We start from the raw sequence: 23,541 nt of genomic DNA, 5'->3' as shown, positions 1-23,541 counted from the left end.
AATCCATGTCAATATTCATCGTTTATTTTGGATTTAGATGGAAGAAATTGGAATTTTTATAAAATCTTCCAAAAATATAAAATGAAAATTTGAAAGCCAATCCGATGTCGGAATTCGATAATTTTTATATGGCTGAACTCGTATTGGAACGGGTGTTCGATTTTCGTGAGTTTTTTCGGTATTCGAGATGTGGGTCCCAATGTGAATTTTTAAAATGAATTTCGGATTTTAATCCAAAAAATTAGTAAATTCATATAGAATCAATTCCTATGATTTGTATTGAGTATATTGAATTTTTTATGACTAGATTTGAGGATTTCGGATAGGAATTCACGAGGCAAAGGTTTATTGGAATCTTGAGTTGATTGCAAAGCGAGGTAAGTATCGTGGTTAACCTTGACTTGAGGGAGTATGACTTATTTGTCTATTTGCTACGTGATTTAATGTGAGGGTACAACGTATATGTGAGGTGACGAGTACTTATGCGTTGTGGTTGAGTCAAAGCATGCGGGTGAAATTTGTTTATTGTGAATAATTACCTATTTAATTAAGATATTCCTGCTTAAGTTTATTATGGATTATTTGGTCATTATTCATGAAATTATTTTTATTTAATTATTGTTGAATATTTTGAAAGGTGAAGTCGGTATTCTGGTATTGAATTGATTGATAAGTATATATCCCCGCATTTAAATACTCTTCCGAATTTATATTATTATTTTCATGGTAAGGAAGAGTGTAAAAGCACGAAGGGTGATGCCGTGCCATTTTCAAAGAGAGTTAAAGCACGAAGGGTGATGCTGTGCCAATTATTATTATTTATTTATCAATTTATGGGAAGAATGAGAGTAAAAACACGAAGGGTGGTGCCATGCCATTTTTATATTATCAGTTGTTCATTTTATTGTTGATGAATTAATTGGCTGCTACGTGACACTTCTCCTGCTGAAATTATTATATTTATTCCCCTTCGCATATTCCCTCCCAAATTTATAAATTGTTATTTATTGTGTTATTGTTATTCGTATTTATATATATATTTGTACATGTTGTTTATGTACGTGTCTTGTCATAGCCTCGTCACTAATTCGTCGAGGTTAGGCTCGACACTTATAGAGTACATGGAGTCGGTTGTACTCATACTACACCCTACACTTCTTGTGCAAATTCTGGAGTTGGTCCCACCAGCGTACCATAGACTTGCTCGAATTCAGCTACCCAGATGAGACTTGAAGTATAACTGCACAACGTCCGCAGTTATGAAGTCCCCTTCTATCTTATCTTAGCTGTGTATTATCTTTTCAATAACTTGATTTTTATTCAAACCTTTATTTGTATTATTCTAGTAGTTTATGCGCTTATGACACTAGATTCGAGGATGTATTTTGATGATTCGGTAGTTAGGGTCTTCCACACTTTATTCCAATAATTGACTTCCGTTTAATTTAACTTGTTTAAAAATGGTAAAGATTATTCCAACGTTGGCTTGCCTAGCAAGTGAAATGTTAGGCGTCATCACGGTCCCGAAGGTGGAAATTTCGGGTCGTGACACTTTTAGTACATTAAATCCGCTTTATCTGCTTTTCCTGCGCCATTTGCATTTCAAGAACAAAGAAAGAGGGACGTTAACGCCACCCGTTAAAAAAAGGGACATACATAATGCATTAAATTAATATGTTATACCTATTTTTGTCTCCCTTTTTTTTCTCGCCATAGTTTAGTCGCTTGAGTCTAATTAGACAATATTTGGGTTGAGGACTCGTGAATAGTAATGTTCTTTATATTAAAGGTATTTTTCCATCTTCTTAGAATTACGTAGACATGCAATATTCAAGTTTGACTTTTCAAGTTTCTTTCCTAAAGTAGTATCATTGGAAGGATTAAAATATTGTTATGACCAATGTGAATACAAGTCAACACATTATTCTTTCTTTATCTTGGCTTTTAAAGCAAATATAAAACCAATAAATCGAAGTTACAATAAGGTATCCGAAGACTCAGATATATTGGGATAGGTTTCTTCATTAGGTTATATAAATAGATGAATAGTTATCATTTTCAGGAACTTACTCTTTTTAATTCAAATTTTATTTTATAATTCAAATACACTTTAGAAATATTTTTGTATTTTTTTAATCATACACATTATACAAAAAGGAAGCTCATTTTTCCGAACTAATTTGATATTTCTTTTATTGATTGTACTAGTCTCAGAATACGCGCGTTGCACTTGTATTTTATATCAATGAATACAAACTTTAAAGAATTACATAGATATTATGCACAAACATGTTTGAATTATCAACAAAAATTATAAAATCCAAATTACTGAAAAAAATCATGAACGTTAATCACATTTATCTAACTCAATAAAAGAAGATCTCTTCTTTAAAAATGCCTTATTATTTGGTCTTTCGTTAGGGTTTGATTTAGATTCTCACGCCATCCTTTTTAGGTAAATTCGATCATTATCATGATAAGAGATGATACTTGCTAATATATGTTGTTACTTCCTTTAACTCAATAGTAATTGGTAATATCAGTTAGCTACATATTTTTAATTTGACATTTGTTCGCGATTACGGGCAATATCTATCCACTAGATAGATTATCGACACTATAAGAAACTACGAAATTCTATGACAACACTTTTAAAAATATTTTATTAATATTTTCTTAAAAAAGAATAGTTTAAATAGCTAATATTTTTAACATTACCAACCTTAAATCTTAAAATTTTAGCAATATTAAAATAATCGTGAGCTTCTGAGAATTTGCTTTAAGTTTTGTCTCTTGGTATTTTGAAGTGAAATATTTCTAATGTCACCTGGATTATCGTTGTTCTGGGTGAAATAACAAATTATAAAATTATAAATTCTTGTGAAAATTAACTTACTCAACTTATATAATTAATCTTATTGTGATTACATTCCTAAATATTAGGATCTCCTATATAGTTTAAATTAAAAATATTTAATAGTCAAAAAGTTAGTTAATTTCTAAATATTAGAAATTACAAATTAAACGATGATTTTGTCCAATGTAAAATTTATTTTTAAACAATAAAAAAGTTAATCAATTCGTTAAAGTTACCTCAAATCATCTGCATATCTCGCATTCATCCTCGTGATAGCTAGGTTAACTGTTACAACCGATCCAAACTCAAACCGCACAAATATACCCCACTGGTAAAAGAGAACTCTCTACAAAACATCATAAGGATCACACAACCTCAGGACACCTCGCAGGAGATAACTCACCTGCTCTGCCTCAAACTGACATCTCTTTATACCCTTCCACAGTCACGACTACTACGCAATCACTTAATCTTCTTGATTCTGAACTCATCAACAGGACATGAGAATCTACTTCGCTCCACAACTAAACAACATGAGAGATCCCTCAACACACCCATAACTGGAGACCATATGCCATATCAAGACAGAAATCAAACACCCAATAGTCCTTGCTACCTCTCAAGTAAACTCTTCTTGTCACATTCGAACAATCCAAACACATCTCGCAGTCACATCATACTCACCGCATAGCCATTTCAACGCTCATCGAACCATAAATTCCTCTCGTAGGGATATTACCGGACATATGAGTCCAAATGTACAAGTTACCACTGAAGCTACCGAGCTCAAACTGCGGTCTAACCATGGCCTCAAGTCCTCAAGACTGGCCCATCACCAAAACACAGAATACACATCTCGAACCTCGTTCATAGAATCACAAGTCGGTGATGCACAGCTGATACCGAGCGCTCATATGTGCATACGAATGCGTGGAAGGAATTCAAAGAGTTACGCTTCAAGCTGAATCAATGCCGCACGATAAGGAAAGAAAGATGGGAAGTATATCCTAAATGTCCTGTAGCCTCTCGAAGATAGGTATGGACGTTATCTTACCGATCCGCAAGACTCTATTAGACACTTGCTCATGACTTGTAGAACCTATGAACCTAGAGCTCTGATACTAACTTGTCACGACCCCAAATCCATTAGTTGTGATGGCACCTAACCCAACCCGCTAGGTAAGCCAATTATCAACTATCCAATTCCAATGAAATTAATAAGGCAATTAATTAAAAGAAGATATATAAAACTAATACATTTCCCTAAGAACTGGTAGTACAAATCATGAGCTTCTAAGAATAGAGTTTACAAAGCGAAAATGAAATATATACATAGTCTGTTTGAAAAGTACATAAACAGAGTTTTATAGATCTAAGGCTACCACGAACAAGAGGCAGCTACAACACACAGGTACATCTTCAGATCCAGCTCCCAACAAACACAATAACATCAGCAGCCAATATCTGCACGCAAGGTGCAGAAGTGTAGTATGAGTACATCGACCTCATGTACTCAATAAGTAACAAACCTAACCTTAGGTTGAAAGTAGTGACGAGCTAACAAAAAGGGTCGGGTACAATACCAATATTCCACCACGGTTCATAACAGCATAGTACAATAACAAAAGAGTATCTCAGAAATAAAAAGCTCAGTTCATTTACAGTTCCAAAAAAAATAGGCATTTCTTTTCAAGTATCTCAGTGAAAACCCAAATCTTTTACCGAAAAAAAAAGGCAAAGTACGAGTAAGTTTGAAAACTGTGATTTTCCCAAATCTCCTTTCAACAAATAGTAAGATGTTTCATTTTCAGATAGCATGAGGAAAGTACTTCTATATCCTACATGTCAAGATACAGGTAAAATCATAAATGTCCCCAAAACCGGGTAGCAGAAGAAAATGCATCTCTATGCATGTAACTCAAGTACGCATGTCAAATGCAATGCATCTCAATGATGATCTCATGTACTCACACTCTCAGAGTACTCAATCTCACTGTCTCGCATTCTCTCTCACTATGCTCAATGCTCAACACACTCAATCATTCAGCGATGTACAATACCTGTTGCGGCGTGCAGCCCAATCCATATATGACCATAAGGCCCATTGCGACGTGCAACCCGATCCACATATATATAGTCGACTGCACTTACTGGGGGTGTGCAGACTCCGAAGGGGCTCCTTCAGCCCAAGCGCTATATTGTTGCGGCGTGCAGCCCGATTCAATATTGTTGTGGCGTGCATCCAGATCCAATATTATTGCGGCGTGCAACCCGATCTAATATTATTGCGGCGTGCAACCCGATCCAATAATATATATATATATATATATATATATATATATATATATATATATATATAGCCCAAAGGCTCGTTGCGGCGTATAACCCGATCCATATAAAATATAATCAATATAATATGCTGCGACGTGCAACCCAATCCAAAAATGCCACTCTTACTCAGGCCCTCGGCCTCACTCAGTCATCAAACTCTCCAGTCTCTTTCACAGGCTCACAATGTCATGAAACTAGCCCGACAACAATGATATGATGTATCAATAAATAATATCTGAGACTGGGATATGGTATGAATGCATGAATATGACTGGGTATGAAATATCAATGAAATCAGTGAGATGACAATAAGAGACGACTACTATAGGTCTAAACAGTATCGGCATAATGCCTAAACATGATATCTAGTATGATTGACAGCTTAACTACTTTATCACATGGTGAAAATATGGATATCAATAAAGTAGGACCATTATACAGTGCCATGGGAACAACAGAGTCCCAATTCACATAGTGCACGCCCACACGCCCGTCACCTAGCATGTGCGTCACCTCAATACCAAATCACATAACACGTATTTTCGGAGTTTCATACCCTCAGCACTAAGATTAGAAGAGTTACTTACCTCGAACAAGCCAATTCTAACACCGAGCAAGCCAATCGATGCTCTAAAATGCCACCCCGCGCGTTTTGACCTCCGAACGGCTCAAAAACTAACGAAAAATAACTCAAATACATCAAACAATGCTAAAGGAACCAATCCTGATCGAAAAGATCAAATCTTGAATCAAAAGTCCAAAATCGGCCAAAAGTCCAACCCGGACCCGCACCTCGGAACCCGGCAAAATTTATAAAATTCAACAACACATTTAATTACGAGTCCAACCATACTAGTTTCACTCAAATCCGACCCCAATTCGATATTCAAAACTCAAAAATTCATATTATGAAACTTTAGGCCAAATCCCCCAATTTTCTCTATAAAATTCACAATTCAATTACCAAAAACAAAAGTAGATTCATGAAATATACCCAAAACTGAGTAGAGCACACTTACTCCAATTCATATGGTGAAAATTACCTCAAGAATCACCTCAAATTGAGCTCCATAGCTCCCAAAATTAAGAAAGAACCAAAGCCCTCGATAATATAGCTTCTGCCCCAGCGATTCCACATTTGCGGACAATTCGTCACATCTGCGACCACCGCTTCTGCAGTAAAAACATCGCTTCTACGAAAATAGCCTTGCCCAGTAAACCCTGCACCCGCGGAACAATTTTCGCTTCTGCGCACTCGCAGGAGCGACTCCTCCTCCTCCTCCGACAGATCGGGGTTCAAGATTCTCACTACCTTGCATAATGTTAAGTGCAACATTATATGCAAAAATATTATCCACCACAATTTTAGATCGATTTAAATTAATCCCATCACCAGTAGAACTTATTAAAAGTTCCTCACTCACTTGAGTCTCGGGTTCATTGATTTCTTCAGGAATCTCAGAACTAATCAGATATTGGGTATCTTCAGGAGATCCCTTCATAATTTTATTTTGATCATTTGTCGATTTTCTTTTTCTAAGATTTCGATCCTTAGAACCCAAAGGTCTACCACGCTTCAGGCGTACTTTAGGTTCACTAGCTCTCATGCTAGTAGATGGTCCTGCTGAGACATCAGTTCGGATAGGCACATTCTCTGCAGGGATATGCGACTTAGTTATCCTTTTCAAATCAGTAAATGCGTCTGACATTTGATTTGCTATATTTTATAAATGAATAATCTTCCGGACCTCCTGATTACATATATGGGTACGTGGATCAAAGTGAGATAATGATGAAATTTTCCATACAATTTCTCTTTTGATTTCCTTTTTCTCTCCCCCTAATTATGGGAATTTTGTTTCATCAAATCGACAATCTGCAAATAGAGCAGTAAATAAATCTCCCGTCAATGGTTCAAGATAGCGAATAATAGAGGGTGATTCAAACCCAATATATATTCATAACCTTCTTTGGGGGCCCATCTTACTGCGTTGTGGTGGTGTTACTGGCACATATACATCACATCCAAAAATTCGTAGATGGGCAATATTTGGTTCATGACCAAAAACTAATTATGACGGAGAATATTTATTATAATGTGTTGGTCTGAGACGGATAAGTGATGCTGCGTGCAAGATATCATGGCCTCAAACAGAAGTGGGCAATTTTATTTTCATAAGTAGTAGTCTTGCTATCAATTCCAGCCATTTAATAAATGACTCTGCAAGGCCATTTTGAGTATGAACATAAGCTACAGAATGTTCAACTTTTATTCCAACTGATACACAGTAATTATCAAAAGTTTGAGATGAGAATTCTCCAGCATTATCAAGGCGAATAGTCTTTAGGATAATCTGGGAATTGTGCCCTTAATCGAATTATTTGGGCTAATAACTTTGCAAATGCCAGGTTGCGAGATGATAGTAGGCACACATGAGACCATCTTAAGATGCATCTATTAGGACCATAAAATATCTAAACAGCCCACTTGGTGGGTGAATAGGTCCACATATATCCCCATGTATACGTTCTAAAAAGGCATGGGACTCAATGCCAACCTTCATTGGTGATGGTCTAGTGATCATTTTGCCTTGATAACAAGCATCACAAGAAAATTCATCATTTGTAAGAATCTTCAGGTTCTTTAATGGATGCCCACTCGAATTTTCAGTAATTCGTCTCATCATTATTGATCCAGGATGGCCCAAACGGCCATGCCAAAGCACAAAAGTATTTGAATCAGTAAACGTCTGGTTTACGATAAAGTATGCTTCAACTGTACTAATCTTTGAATAGTATAAGCCAGGCGATAAAGTTGGTAACTTTACTACAATACATTTCTGGCCAGAAATATTCTTTGTAATACAAAGATATTCCACGTTCATATCATCTATTGTCTTAACATGATACCCATTTCGGCGGATATCTATAAAACTCAACAAGTTTCTTCGGGACTTGGAAGAGAACAATGCACTGTCGATAATAAGTTTTGTTCCCTTAGACAGAAATACAGTAGCTCTTCCGGAGTCTTCAATCAAATTTATATTACCAGAAATTGTTGAAACATTTGCTTTTTCCTTGTGCAAATAAGAAAAGTATTTCTGATCTTTGAATATGGCATGAGTTGTTCCACTATTAATTACACAAATATCTTCGTGATTGGTCTTTGATCCAAACATAATTTGAGGATTATCGATATTCTTCAAAATGACATAAACAAAATAAATATGATAGTAAACATCATTTTCAAAGCATAACTTTTATTTATGTACAACAATTACATAACCATACTATCTACTACAAACAACAAAAATTAAAATATTTACATTTCTACAAATTCACTACCGATCACATGACTTGTTTCTCCTTCCGGGAGTGCAAAATAATCAGCTACACCCAAATGCATGAAGTCTAAATTATCTTCAGAAATAAAATTTGCTTCAGCATTTTTCTCTGTCTTCTTCAGGGAGGCTTGATACAGCTCAACCAGGTGCTTTGGCGTACGGCATGTACGTGACCATCGCCTTTTTCCTCCACATCTATAGCATGCATTTTTTGGCTTTGCTGCTTGCACCGCTTCATGCCTTTGTTCCTTCCTTTTCCACTGTTGGTGGTGAGGAGGGTTCTTTGGTGCATTATTATTACCACGATTAGAGTTTCCTTCCCGACCACGGCCATGACCACGACTGGGGCCACGTCCTCTTCCACGCTTAGCTTGGTGGAAGTTCGTCTCATTCACTTTAGGGAATGGACAAGAACCAGTAGGTCGGCTTTCATGGTTTTTCATTAATAGCCCATTATGTTGCTCGGCTACAAGAAGATGTGAGATAAGTTCAGAATACTTTTTGAATCCCATCTCTCGATATTGCTGCTGCAGGAGCATATTCGAGGTATGAAAAGTGGTGAAAGTTTTCTCCAACACATCATGATCAGTAATATTGTCACCATATAGTTTCAATTGAGAAATAATTCTGAACATAGCAGAATTATACTTACTGATAGATTTAAAATCTTGTAGCCTTAGATGAGTCCAATCATAACGTGCCTGTGGAAGAACGACCATTTTCAGGTGGTCATATCTATCTTTCAAATTATTCCACAATATGACTGGATCTTTAACAGTAAGATATTCCATTTTCAGGCCCTCATCAAGGTGATAGCGTAGGAATACCATTGCTTTGGCACAGTCTTGGTTTGATGCCTGATTTTTATCTTTGATGGTGTCTGCTAGACCCATCGCATCAAGATGAATTTCGGCATCAAGCACCCAAGACATGTAGCTTTTGCCCGATATATCCAGAGCTACAAACTCAAGTTTAGAAAGATTTGACATTATTTAGAAAAAGAAAGTTCGTACCTCTAATACTTTCAAAGTATTTTCTCGAGATGACAGAGTCTCGTGCTGATAACGTGTTATAAAATAAAGACAGTAAAGTAAAGACAAGTATAGAGAGAAACCGATATATTATTCAAACTTCAAAGTTATGTACATAATGAATTGAATTCACCTATATTTATAGAAGAAAGGAAGCTGCTACTGCAAGTTGCTGTGTAAACTGCTTGTAAGCTGCTACTCTAAGATGTTGTGCCAGATATAGATAATCTTCTACCATGAGTAATATTTATCCATAACAGAGTACCGAAAGGATAAACTTCTTCAGGAGACTTATTTCCAATGTAGTACTAAATAGATAAACATATTTACGGCGGAGTCTCATATGGATAAGTTTCTTCAGGAAGCTTATTTACAATGGAGTACTAAATGAACATCCATAGTATAATATATTTATAACAATTTTATCAAAGTTTTCCTAAGGGGGTTACGATATAAATGATGGCTCTAAAAATATTGAAAAAATGATACTGTATAGCCGCTCTCAAAATAATAGGCACAAATATATATTTTTGTATATATATATATATATATATTTGTATGTTATATATAAAAAAGTTAAAAATTTTATATACTTTTATGATTATTTGATATAAATAGTTTCGATCACGGACTAAACATGATCTTTGCGAAATATATTCATCTGGCGTAATTTCCTGAAAAATTATATTCCCAATTTGCTAGGCCCATGACCAAAAGCCCATTATCTACCGATTAGGGTTTTCAACCAGCCACCTTCTAGTTGTCTGCCTTTTAGCTTTATATATTCGCCCATATCCACCCACACAAACATATTTCTCCCTCTCACACACAAACACAGTTTTCATGATTTGATAGGAGCAGTGATGATATATAGAGAAAGTCATGCACCACTCTGATTATAGTGATGTTAAATTTCTCATACCCATATACTCTTCTGAGCTCCTTTCTTTGCCTTTTTTTTTTTTTTTTGATTTTTTGATTTTTTCTAAATTGTTTTTCTATTCTTTTTTACTCAATTACACACATATAGGAGCCATGTGATGCGATCTTTGAAAAGATCAAACCATGATGCGGACCGTACAATAGCCTTAAGCTTCTGGGGATCAACTTTGGTTCCTGATGGCTCCCCTCTATTATTATTTTTCTATAAATATATTCGTTTTATTTTTTGATATTTTGAGTATTTGAATTACTCTCACATTTGAGGGAGAGGGAATGAGTAGTGATCAGTAAAAAAGGATGGAGTGGAAAGGGATGCGATTATGAGAGGTTATTGGAGTGGGAGGTGTCGAAAGATATAGTTATATTTGTTTTCTTTCAATTCAAAGTTGAAAGAATAAAAATAATTTTGTCTTTCCGATACCTCCCATTCCCATGGCTTCCGCTTACTTCGCCCTTGCCTTATTTTGTCATCCGTTTGCAGAGAATAATTAGTTTCTTTTCCTTCTCAAGATTATAATTGTGATAATTGCTGATCTGATATAGTGTATTTCTATATATTGTGTATCAAGAATTGGTTGATGGGGAAAAAGATTGATTGCTGGGGTTTGTTGTTACGATGTACTTTATTTTCTGAAATATATCAGTACGAATTGTATTGATTTTTCATATACTTATCGTATTTATCTTGGTCTGATGCTAAGCTCTAATAATGAAGTTTTCTTGTTTTGAGGCTGCTGCCTACATGTATATGTTGGTTAAATGAGAGACCCTCTTCTGAAAACAAATCTTAGTAGACTTTGCGAGACAACCTTGAGGTACTTTAGAAAGGCAAATCTTAACTTGTAACATGATCAATAGACTACTTTGCGACATGAGTCTTTCAAATTTTCTTATACTACACATAAATATTTTTTTTATCTTAGTTGGCTGAAAAGCATTTGAGGAGCCTTGCAATGTAATCTAATGGAACTGAAGTTGGCCAAAATATGTGTGAAGACAAACTGATATCTTACAAAAGCTGTTAGAAGAATAGCTTACCAAAGCTTTAGAAGTCTGCTGAAGAGCAAAATAAGAGATTGGAGTTGGCACTTGGCCTCAAATTGTATTTATATTTCAAGGCTACGCAAACTGTGCTTAGTCTGTTGCTTTATGCCCTTGTTATAATTATAACCTGTAATAATGAAAGAGTTACAATTGGCACAACTTATTTCCTTTTCTTTACTTTTATTTTCAAAAATCGAAAACCAAACTCTTTTTAATGTACCTTTGTACATGCAATTCTGAAGTTATGAAAACCAAAATGAAATAATTTATGCGAAACCAGACAATAAAATAGTCAAATTTAAAATCCTTTAAGCGAAACCAAACCAAGAAATGGAAAAATCAAATCAAAATCAAATAACTAAAAATATCGGATGCACACGCTTATGCAAAACTATTTGAGAGGTTTCTCCATTAACCTCCACTGTCTCTTTAACGTTTATGGAAAATTAAAGCAAAAAGCTAAAACAGTTAAATAGATTATTTGCCTTTTCTAGTGAGGAATCAACCATAAGTAAATACGGAAATTAAAGGTTGTTGCTTGGGAGGTTTATACAAAGACAAAATAAGTTGTCAACAATTATACAGAAGTACTCATTCTTCGTATTAGTAGCGTTCATGGTGGGAGACAAGATTAATTATGGCTTTCTAAATTTGTAGAGAGAGTACAAGCTGTAAAACAAATATTTCAGAAAACATTCCAAATTTCAGAAAACATTTTTATTTACTAAAGTTTTAGTTGTAGTTGTAAGAAGGAATCGGGTTTGAAATTTGGAAAGTATTATAATATCTAAGTATCTAGTCAGATCATTCGATTTTATCCTTCGAGGACCAACGTAATATATTTTTTCTTGTTCAAAGACGAATTCAAATTTAAAATTCTGACACTTTTTTTTCTTCTTCTCTTTTGATCCTTCTATCTTTTGAATTTACTTGCTAATTATTCGTATTTAATTATCAGTTCACACGAATATGTCCATAAATATTGGAACTAGGTGTAAAGGGTGTGAGAAGTCAGCAACAACTTTCGGAAGGAAAATGTTTAGTTTGTGCGTGTGTTTTTCCCTATATTGCGTATCTGCTTCACCAACAATGACTGTTTTTTTACTTTGCAGAGTTTCATACGCGAAGGATTAGCTTTGAACCCACCCAAACTTAATGGACCATTTTTTGTCATTTTCTTTACAATTTTCGGCCATTCACAAGCTTCAGTATTTCTGTACTCATCTTTTGGACTTCAGAAAAGGGCCAGAATTGCTATGAAGTATTAGAACTGGTATAAAAATATCCTACGTTCACTTATTTGAATAAAAATATAGCTATTGTTATTTTTTTTGGGCTCAACATTACCCTTATTACTAACAAAAAATTCTGAAAAAAAAAATTAATTAATATCCACGTGTCATCGTTCCATTGCCCTAACTTGAAATTCAACTAAAATATAATTAAACTCACTCGTAACTAATCCGAATATTGACCCGCTCCAACTTTAAAATACAACTCTCTCCCTCTCTCTCTCTGCCTTCTTCTCCTCGTTGCTTCTTGGGCGAAATCCACCGACGGATCCGCCGAAAATAGCAACAAACACAGCAACACATCTCACTTGCAAAATGCAAATTATAGATAGATTTTTTTTAAAACTAAACTTAGCATAGTAATCTAATCGAAAAATTGAATCCATGATAACAAAAATGATTTCAAAAGAAGAAAATATATACTAGTGAAGAAATTATCTAAAAAATTGCCAACTAATATTAGTACATCATATGAACCCAGTGTGTATGAAATATGATAATTGCATAATACCCGTTACACAGAGCAGAAAAGCTTACATATGAATAGAACAAATAGTGAAATAAATAAAAAATAGAAATACCCATTATATAAAATAATGAAGAAACCCACCTGAAATTTCAAATAAAAAAAGTACAATAAAGAATACCCATTATATAAATAAAAAGAATATAAACTTTTTGCATAAAGAAAAATATGACACTTCCTTCCATCTTTCACAAAAATTATTCTAATAGAAAACTCAATTTTGGGCATTCATGAATAATCGTAAGCATACACTCGTAAAACAAATGCTCAATAAAATGAAATGGCAAAGAGGCAGAGGTGAGAGAGAGAGATTTATATTTTAAAATTGGGGCAGGTCAATATCCGGGCAGATTGCAGGTGGGTTTAATTATAATTTGGTATAGGGTTTACGTTAGGTCAATGGGATGGTGACACGTGGATATTAACTAAAAAAAAATTTCCAGCATTTTCTATTAGTAATAAGGGTAATGTTAAGTCAAAAAAATACCGGTAAAAAATGTTTTATTCAAATAGGTGGATGAAGGACATTTTTGTACTAAATCCGTTACTTTAGGGACAGTTTTGTCCCTTTTCCATTTGGACTTTTATGAAAATACAGTGTGATATCACGCAATTTCACTTATTAAAATTCCACAAAGAAATTTAAAAATGAAAAAAAGGCATAGCTGATCACTTCTATAAAATCCGTAATTACCAAAGGTCCATGTTTGGTACAGTTCTATAGTGATATCTCACAAAGCAAGCTGAAGGGCAAAAAAGACATGGAGCGAGCTTCAAATACTAAGCTAACTCTGTTGCTTAGCCTTTTCGTTGTTTCTTCTTGTAAGTTCTAACCTCAAATCATCAAAATAACAATCAAATAACAAGAATCATCATCAAAACTCAAGATTTCAACTTGAAACTCAATTTTTATAAATTTTCACATAATGCGTCGAAATGCGCTCGGGTCACCCTACACCCCAGCCAAACATGCGTACAAGTCCAAAAACATAATACTAATCAACCGGAATCGTCAAAACATTGATAAGATGTAGTTTACCAAAATTAATGACCGTGGTTAACTTAAATCTCATCTTAGGCCAAAAATTACATTTTCTTCAAAAATTTACGTAAAAGCTTTTTGGAAAACAACACGGACCACACACGCAAATCGATAAATATCAAATTGGTAAAAAGGTGGGGGTATCTACTTCGTATATCGGACTCGGACTCCCTTGTAACCTTCATATTCGACTGAGCTCTCTATTGCACTTTCACGGAAGGAAAACTTTTCGATCTCAACTTACGAACCTATCGGTCAAGAATAGCCACCGACTCTTTTTCATAGGCTAAATTTTCATCAAGCTGCACCGTGCTGAAGTATTAAACATGCGAACTATCCTCACGATACTTCTGAAGCATGAAAATGTGAAATACCGGTTGTACCCCTGCTAGGCTAGGATGCAATGCAAGCCTATAAGCAACATCCCAAACTCTCTCCAAGATCTCGAACGGGCCAATAAATCTTTGGCTCAACTTGCCCTTCTTTCCAAACAGCATCACGCCCTTCATAGGCGACAGTCGAAAAAGAACCTTCTCACCCACCATGTAAGCCACATCTCGAACCTTTCGGTCCGCATAGCACTTCTTTCTGGACTAAGCTGTACGAAGTCGCTCCTGAATCACCTTAACCTTTTCCATAGTATCAGGGACTAAATTAATGCCCAATAATCTAGCCTCTCCGAGCTCAAACCAACCAATCACATAATGACATCGCCTCCCATATAGGGCCTCGTACAGAGCCATCTGTAGGCGAACTCCGTAGAGGTAAGAACTGGTCGCATGAACCTCCGAAGTCAATAACACAGTATCACGACCCATTTTTTGAACAAGTCGTGACCGACACCCTGTCGCTAAATTTGACCGAGCGAACCATCTGTGCTTATCAAGATTATTATAACCTCAAAATTTTTATGCAACAAGGCAATACTTTAACCAAATACTTTTAATTAATTTGAATATCTAAAATAAACCAACTCCAAAACTTTATTCGTAGTGACTACTGAAATACTACAAAGTTATTATCAAAACACCTGAATGTTAACCCACCGACTTTGTCTATGAAGTCTCTATCGATAAACTGATGCAGTGCTCAGGACATGAGATTTTCTGGCGAGTTCTCCAAGTAAACAAAGAAATAACTAAATAATGATGACTCAAAGGAGTACTTCATGAACAAAAGCGGAGCTCAACAATATACGTGAAAGTGAGGGAAGTCCTAACCTGTAGCCTGCTCGCCTGCAAAATCCTTTTCTACGTTGTACCGCAGACCAACACATGTTCCCAAAAGAGAACGTCAGTACTATCTATTGTACTCAGTGAGTCTCAACAACAGGGGACGAAACTTTAATAAAATACACATTACGAGCAAAGATTCTAAATGCATGGAAAACATAAAGTTTCTAAGAACAATTCTAAAATAATTGCATAATAGCAGTTTATGAATATTCTAAAAGAAATTCTTTTCTATTTCTTTGTTATAAAAAAAAAAATTCACTTTGTACTTCTGAAGTTCCAACTATCCTTATTTATTTCTGTCTTAGTCACCGTGTGATCGGCACGGGTTCGATCCCAACCTGATCGAATAGACCCAATCCACGGGGTACCACTCGCTTCATGGTTATCAACGCTCATGTATCATATCTTAGTCTTGCTAAGTAAATTCTCAACAATGAGACCCTCGGCTTGTGTGCTCCCTACTTTGGTACAAGTAGTTTCAGGAAGTCAATGCCTTGATCAGTACCCTCGGTCTGGACGATGACCCCTTCTTAGAATAGAGGATACTCCCAAAAAAATACGTTAAAAATAAATTATTCTGTGTGACCTTGCTAGGATCTAAATCAACTTCTCAACTTTCTTGACCATTCAAGTCTAAATCTTTTCTGGAACATCCTATACATACTCGCACGAGTATCCTTAAATGTAAAGCATGGCATAAGCATTCAAAAGTATTTCAAACGATTCTTGATTCTTCGTGAATTTTCAACATGAAAATGGCATATAAGAATAATACAAAAATCTGAAAATTTATGCACATATATCAAAACAATATATCTAAACTTTAGTTAGAATAATTCTAAGCTAATAGGTACTCACTTGCTCCAATTAAGTACATATTAACTCTTTTAAGTAATTCATCAAATACCTTATATGCGTGCTTTTGTGAGTTAAACCACTTTAGTAAATGGTTATATCAACTCACCTCAAAACTCCTCGAGCCAATACATAGGCTCCAATCCAATTTATACCCGTTAAATAATCGATTCTACAACAACCAGTGCATTTTAATTAATTTTAAAGTTTCACACCTAAACATGGAATTTACTGTTGATATAGAGAAAGAAGTCTGTGTTAGAGAATCTTCTCTCTCACTATAAAGTATATGTGTATATATACTTTAACAAAGCCGACCTGGACCATTCCACCTTAAGAAGTACCCCATTCTATTAGGTTTCCTGTAGAGCCCTTTTTCGGACTGTCTTGTTTTCAGGCCTCCACAGCCTCAGTAAATTATTTATAACTTCGGAAGATGGTCAAGGTAGCTTGCTATTCAATTCTTACCTACTACTACTACTACTACTGTAGAATAATTGACAATAGAGAATTTTATATACATGCGTTCAAGAATTAATGATTTATAAAGAAACCTAGAACTTACCGTTGCCTGCGTGAGTATTGAGTAGCAAGTCTGCCTCTGTTTCGTGATTCTGTGTTTTGAACATAAAAGCGTTCTGTTTCTTTGTATAAGCCCTTTGTTTAATCCTTTTGCCTTCCACAGCCCTTTATGGGCCAAGGCTTGTCACATGCTTTTTTTTTTTTTTTTTTTTTTTGACTTAACTAGTATTTAATTATATCTACTTTTAATAATGAATAATATTTAAATTATTAATATTCCCTTTATTGTATATTCAATTATTTATAAATAGAGAAGTAACTTAAAAGTCAATCACAAAGATTTAAATCCGTAGTAAGAGTATAATTTTTATGCACTTAAGGCAAGATAAAAAAAATTAAATTTTATATTTAGCGTGTCTTGAAATTTTTATAGATTTGAGGAATGTTATACACATGCACGTAACATGTCCTCCAAGATTTGAATAGTGTGCTTGACTGTCCGTCTTTCTGAGAATAAAAGTGGAATGTGCTTTTGTGGAAGGCCAAACACAGTGTGAAAGGTCCTTTGAGTTATAGTAATAGGTTGAAGGAAACTCTGTATACCAATTAAAAGAAAATTATACCGAAGCTAATTTATAATGCAACAGATAATCGAAATAACTGTTAAATAGGTAAATGTGATCACAGTCAAATGAAAGAGTCGAAGTAATTTAAATCACTGGATAGTAGTTGAGATTAGGATAATCTTTAAGTCTTCGGATTCAATTCATATAAAAAAATCACGAGTCCAACAAACACTTCATAATCAAGGATAATATCCAAAAAGAAAAATTGTTAAAAAGAAAAGAAAGAAAGAAAAGAAGAAAATTCAAACAAGTTGATCTCAGCAGTGACGCTATTGTGAGGACAGAATACCAAAAGGTGATTTTAGGCCAACATTTGTTTTTTGTTAGTCCACCCAACAAAGTATAAGTTATGTCGATACTAGTTTTAATTTTGGGATAACTTATTTTAAGTTAAGTAACCAGATACTAGTTTTAATTTTGGGATAACTTATTTTAAGTTAAGTAACCAAATAAGGAATGAGGCGGTATTAAATTTTTATCTCACGACTATTTTTTATTTATCCCTAGTACCAAATGGCCCTAAGTGAACAAAATGACGGGAATATTTTTCCAATAAAGGGAGTGGCACATGAGAAATTCTGAATTAATCTGAACTTTTGAATTCATCCAAACAAACATGATTTAATTATTTCCTACAAAGATTTTGTAATGAATATATTTCTCATTTAAGAATGAAAAGAAGAACCGCAAGTTGAAGTATTTCTTATTAAACTGACAATGATTATGTTAAAAGATTTATTAAAGAATTTTAAAAAAGAAAGTAAATATAGAAATAAATGTTACGAAATCAAACATGAAAAAATTATCCTCTCTTTCTTTTCATATGCACATTTTGAATCTATAATTGTCTATAAAAATTATGTATACGGTTATCACTTGTCGATTTAGTGGATTGATTCCTTACTTTTCAGAGATTGAAAATTGAATACGAGTTTAGATCTAAGGGTTGAATCAGAGTTATCAGTCGAGCTAGCATGTGGTTGAAGACCCGAAAAATCTCCTATTAGAGAGCCAAAGTAATCAGTGTGCAAACTTAACCGGAAAATCGTACCAAATCGAAAAGTTAAACCAAATCGATTAAAAAATTCGACTAGGTTCGGTTTGATTTGATTTGGTATTGAGGAAAAAAATCCGAACCAAACCGACATATAAATATATAATTTTTTATATATAATTTTAAGACTTTTTATAGAATTTTATTTAAAAAATATCTAAAAATATTTGAGATCCTCTCATAGGATATAATATTTAATAGAACTATAAAATGCATTCATTTTTATTTACTTTAAATAATAGATTATATCACTTTTTTATTATGTGTTATTGAAATGCTTCAATCATCTCTTTGTTCTTTCATATTCATATGTCAAGATTTATTATATGTTTTTCTAATTTGAAGTGGTATTTCGATAATCTAAAATTATATAGAACATATCATTATTTAGGTATCATCTTGATTTTTATGTTTAATTATTAAATTTGGTTAACCCTGAAAGCATACATCAACCAAAAATTATTGGTAGACGACTAAAAAAATAAACTATTTTGTGTTATTAAAAACAATTCTCCCGTAAGATCACTTTAATTGATCATATGTTTGTTATTGTTTTTTTAATTTTAGTAAACATATATTCACTTATCAAAATTTTATCTATAACTTTAATAATGCAAGATTGAAATAATATTCATGTAACAAAAAAACTCGAAAAACCCGAAAAATCCAATAAAACCGAATCAATCCAAACCAATATAATTAATTTGATTTGGTTTTGATAAAATTCGAACCAACACGATCCATGTACACCCCTAGACATGACACCTCACATAATTTAGTCCCAGTTTTTGGACTCATATGTACGTAAGATTCTAATATTTATCAGAATCGTCCAAAAATAGGACTATTCTTAGTGGCCTTAATGGACTAAATTGCAGTAGTACTTTTGATTTATTTATATTTATACGCTCCCCATATTATCGTCCAGCTTACTAAAAATATGTACGTAAGACCCTAAAATTCATCAAAAACATCAAAAAATAGTGTCACTCATAATGGGCCTTAATATATTGACGAAAATTATATGCATTGCAAAATGACCCGGCCCTTTTATGAATTATGATCTGTGTTTTGAGTTGAAAGCTCAAAACCTATTTAATTACACATTTACGACAAAAGAAAAGAAGAAGAATTAGCAAACGGGAAAAATCATACCTCACTTCTATAAATCCATAAAAACGACAGGTCTATTCTTACACTGATATATTAAGCAAGCTAAAGAAAGAAAAAAAATGGAGAAAGCTAAGTTGGGTTTCTTTCTTATCCTTTTTCTTGCTGCTTCTAGTAAGTTCTCAACCTTCTTTTCGTTCGTCCATATTCACACTACATCAATGCATAAAGCAAAGAAATTTACCACGTTTGCTACCATCAGATTAAGGTAACTTCCATAAATACACTAATCAAGCAAAGTAAAAACAGAGAAAAGCATAAATGCATAAAATCATTAGATATTCAAATTAGTTAAGCCAAGTTTAAATTAATTAAGAGACCGTGATAGAAAAGCGAGATTCATAGAGTGCCTCACACCTTCTCCCTAGCCAACATGGATCATTACCCGGTCTTCCTTTTTCGCAGACCATAACTTGAGTCAAAACTTTCCTTAATTAAAGATTAAATAAAAAGCAATCTGAAAACACCAAAAACACTCCATTCAAAGTGGCCACTCCTAAAAAATAATAAAATAGTTCCTTTTCAAATAATATCATTTTAATTGAAAATTTTCTTTCCACACGAAAGGATTTGTGACATTCATAATAGTGGAGTTTCACTATAAGAAGACAAAATAAAATATTGAAAAGTCAATATAGAACTAGTGGAGAAATTTCATTTGGAGATACTTATCAAACCCATACAATATATCCTCCACTGAACAAGACTTGTATTTGGTTTGCTTTTTAATTTGATCATATATAAAACCGGCCTCCCCAGAAAGCTTTCTTTAGTTAGGAACTTAGGATCAAATCAAAATGGCAAGTATAGTAGGAGGAGGAAACAAATACAGAGACTACTTGAGTGAAGAAGAGGTGAAAAACACAAAATGGAGAAATGGTCCTCCTACCTATGATGTTGTTGATAAGCTCTTTGAAGAAGAAAGAACTCATGTATGTTTTCATGTTCTATGTTTTATGTATTTATTTTGGTTTTCTTTAGGTACAAGTGCACTACCACGTATTATAGATATTGTATTTGCCTCTTTATTTTTAGGTATGGTCTGAAGGATCACTTGAAGAGAAAGTGCAGAGGCTATTGAAGACTTGGGAAATGGAAATGGTTCACAAGGAAAATCCTAATGACTTCAAAACTGTTGATCCAAAAAAATTCACAAAGAGTGTTAATGGTATTCTTCTGTCAAAGTTTCTCCAACTGCGATAATTTCATTAATGTGCTACTAAAAACTTCTAAATTTTGTAATATAGGACTTAGACGGATGCAAATAGTCGATCTCACTTGTTTAGGATTGAGACATAATTGCTGTTATTGTTATTATTTATTCTACTAATTGTTTTTTTATTGTTCATGATCATTTGAGAGAATTTTCCCATATATAGGCAGGAAAGGGTTGACAGCAGAAGAAAATGCAAAACTTGGTGGTGGCTATAATACATTCCTACAAACATCATTGCCAGAGAATCTTCGAATCTACAACCCTGACGAGGAAACATTTGAATCATCACAGAAAGTTTTCAGAACCATTTTTGTACGTGGATTTGCGATTGAAATCCTCCATGTTTATTCAGGAACACCAGAAATAGTGTACAAGTTTAGGCATTGGGGTCACATGGAAGGTCCATTTAAAGGACATGCCGCAACTGGTGAACTTGTTGAGCTCTTTGGAATTGGCATTTTTGAAGTACTTAACAAAAACCATCTTCCTTTTTAAATTAATAAGTCCTTTTCTTTATTCTTTTCTAAATTGTATTTTCTGAAATATATAATTCAATGATTATATTGTTGAAACAGTTGGACAAAGAGAGTAACAAGATTGTTAAGGCAGAGTTCTTCTTTGATAGAGGAGAATTGCTTGGACCTCTCGTGAAAGGAGAAAAGAATGGTGAATTCACAAGTGGGATGGAATTGGCTTCTTCAAAATGCCCTTTCATGAAATAAGAGAAAACTAGCAACTTGTGCTTATTCTCAACATAATGACTATCAAAATCCATCCTTTTGCACTTTGAAATATTTGTTGTTCTCGGAAGAGCACTTCTAATTTTAATATTGATTATACTTGGCATCAAATAAGCTTGCTATTTTGTCATATTTGTTTATCTTTTAAGATAAAATTTGAATATTCGAGGTGTTCACTGTATGGGTCAAAATCTGCCTGATAGTATTCGAAATAAGATTACTCAGAAGGAGGGAGTCTCGAGTCTTCATTAGCCGAGCCAAAGAGTCGACAAGAGCCTTGGTCGAGATGACAAAAATGGTCGAGGTTGATCATCACTAATGAAGCGGTAACGATTAGTTTTCGAAATAAGATATTAAAGAAAATATTCTAGCGAATATTCTCTGCAGTTTGTGCGGTTAAGGTTTGTTAGAAATATGTCCTATATATATATATATATATATATATATATATATATATATTGAATAGTAATCAGCAAGACTCACCAGACCTTGTAGACGAGAAATAATGAAGCAAAGAATAGACCAGAACCAATTGCTCAGAACTGTAGAACAATAAAGGAGAAAACCTTGCTAAAATGGTAACTGAAATAGGCTAAGGATTAAGGAAAAGATAATTAAAAAGAAAAAAACCGATTTGCTGCTTTTCTTTTGGCGGAAAGTTGAAAAATACTTAGCTAAAAAAATTACTATGCTTTCAAATAAAATATGGCAGCAACAAAAAACTTACGCAGAGCAACTAAAAGAGTGGGCTAAAAATCCGGAAAAAGTGATTAACAAGAGAAAATTTTGCCGCGTTTGATTTTGGCGGAAAACTGAAAAATAATTAGTTAAGTTTTAGGCCACAACCCACCTATATTGTTGGCAAAAATAAAGTGTATTGCCAACAATACAAATTTATTGTTGCCAATTCTATTTATATTTTAAATTTATTATATTGTCCATAAATATGGCAATAGGAATATAAAACGTTGGTAACAATGAAAAAGTCGTGGCTAAAAGTTCTATGATAATAGCAACAATGTTGTTGTCATTTATTACAATAAGCCAACAATAATTTGTTGCCAATTTTTTTAATTTAAAATTAATTATCTAAACGATAGAATATAGCAACAATATTATAATATTTGCTAACAAGAAAAATTTTGTGTTTAAAAATTATATGATATAGCAACAACTTCATAAAGTTGCTATTTGTTCATTTTTGCCAACAGTACTATAGTTGTTGCTAAAACATTATTGCAAATTCCAAACTTTCTTATAGTGATATATGTCTCATATATATAGGAAGGGGGGCCAATAATGTGAGGCATAGTGATATTTATTTGTAAAAACACACTTTGACAAAAGATTCTCTCTCTCTCTCTTACTAAGATACAAACATCACATCTTCACCAACATTCTTGTCTATATTATTCCATACTTTCCACCAGATCCGAGGATAATTTGAACATTCAAGGATTTGTTAGTCATTCGTCATTGTCAGTAGGAATAACCACCTAGTTCCTCCTTTATTGGGTGAATCACTCCTTCTATTCACTTAAATGACATTTATTATTGTTCGTTGCTATTTAATGCTCTATTATTGCTCACATTACTTGGAATGATTGTTGCACACCATTATTATATTTCTACTAGATGTGTCCAACGTTAGTCATGCTTTCGAAACTCGCATCTAGAAATATTATTGTTAACTATGTTTAACCCCTAAGTACAT

The 23,541-nt window shown here is 33.8% G+C and overlaps 1 protein-coding gene and 1 non-coding gene across 2 annotated transcripts; both read left to right on the top strand.

Moving 5' to 3' along the window:
• The first annotated feature begins 10,418 nt into the window (after positions 1-10,418).
• Positions 10,419-10,505, top strand: LOC142167736 (small nucleolar RNA Z221/R21b). Its single transcript, XR_012697822.1, has one exon. It is a non-coding gene; the product is annotated as a small nucleolar RNA Z221/R21b (small nucleolar RNA).
• Positions 10,506-20,528: 10,023 nt separating this feature from the next.
• LOC142166867 (pathogen-related protein-like) lies at positions 20,529-21,938 on the top strand. The gene is made up of 4 exons (XM_075226457.1): positions 20,529-20,803; positions 20,907-21,039; positions 21,251-21,552; positions 21,663-21,938. Exons 1-4 carry the CDS (start codon positions 20,669-20,671, stop codon positions 21,807-21,809), a joined length of 717 nt encoding a protein of 238 aa, XP_075082558.1. The 5' UTR covers positions 20,529-20,668; the 3' UTR covers positions 21,810-21,938.
• Positions 21,939-23,541: the final 1,603 nt, after the last annotated feature.

Source organism: Nicotiana tabacum, chromosome 12 (genome assembly GCF_000715075.1).
Source record: "Nicotiana tabacum cultivar K326 chromosome 12, ASM71507v2, whole genome shotgun sequence".
In the NCBI taxonomy this organism is placed as follows: Eukaryota; Viridiplantae; Streptophyta; class Magnoliopsida; order Solanales; family Solanaceae; genus Nicotiana; species Nicotiana tabacum.
Note: the sequence above shows the minus strand (reverse complement) of the source record. Positions and strands in the feature narration are given on the sequence as shown.

What these genes read in the sequence shown, in the direction of transcription:
- LOC142166867 (XM_075226457.1), top strand. Translation starts at nt 20,669, where the DNA reads ATGGCAAGTATAGTAGGAGGAGGAAACAAATACAGAGACTACTTGAGT. An exon ending in TTGAAGAAGAAAGAACTCAT is followed by an intron (nt 20,804 to 20,906) that starts GTATGTTTTCAT and finishes CTTTATTTTTAG; the next exon opens with GTATGGTCTGAAGGATCACT. An exon ending in TTGGAATTGGCATTTTTGAA is followed by an intron (nt 21,553 to 21,662) that starts GTACTTAACAAA and finishes TTGTTGAAACAG; the next exon opens with TTGGACAAAGAGAGTAACAA.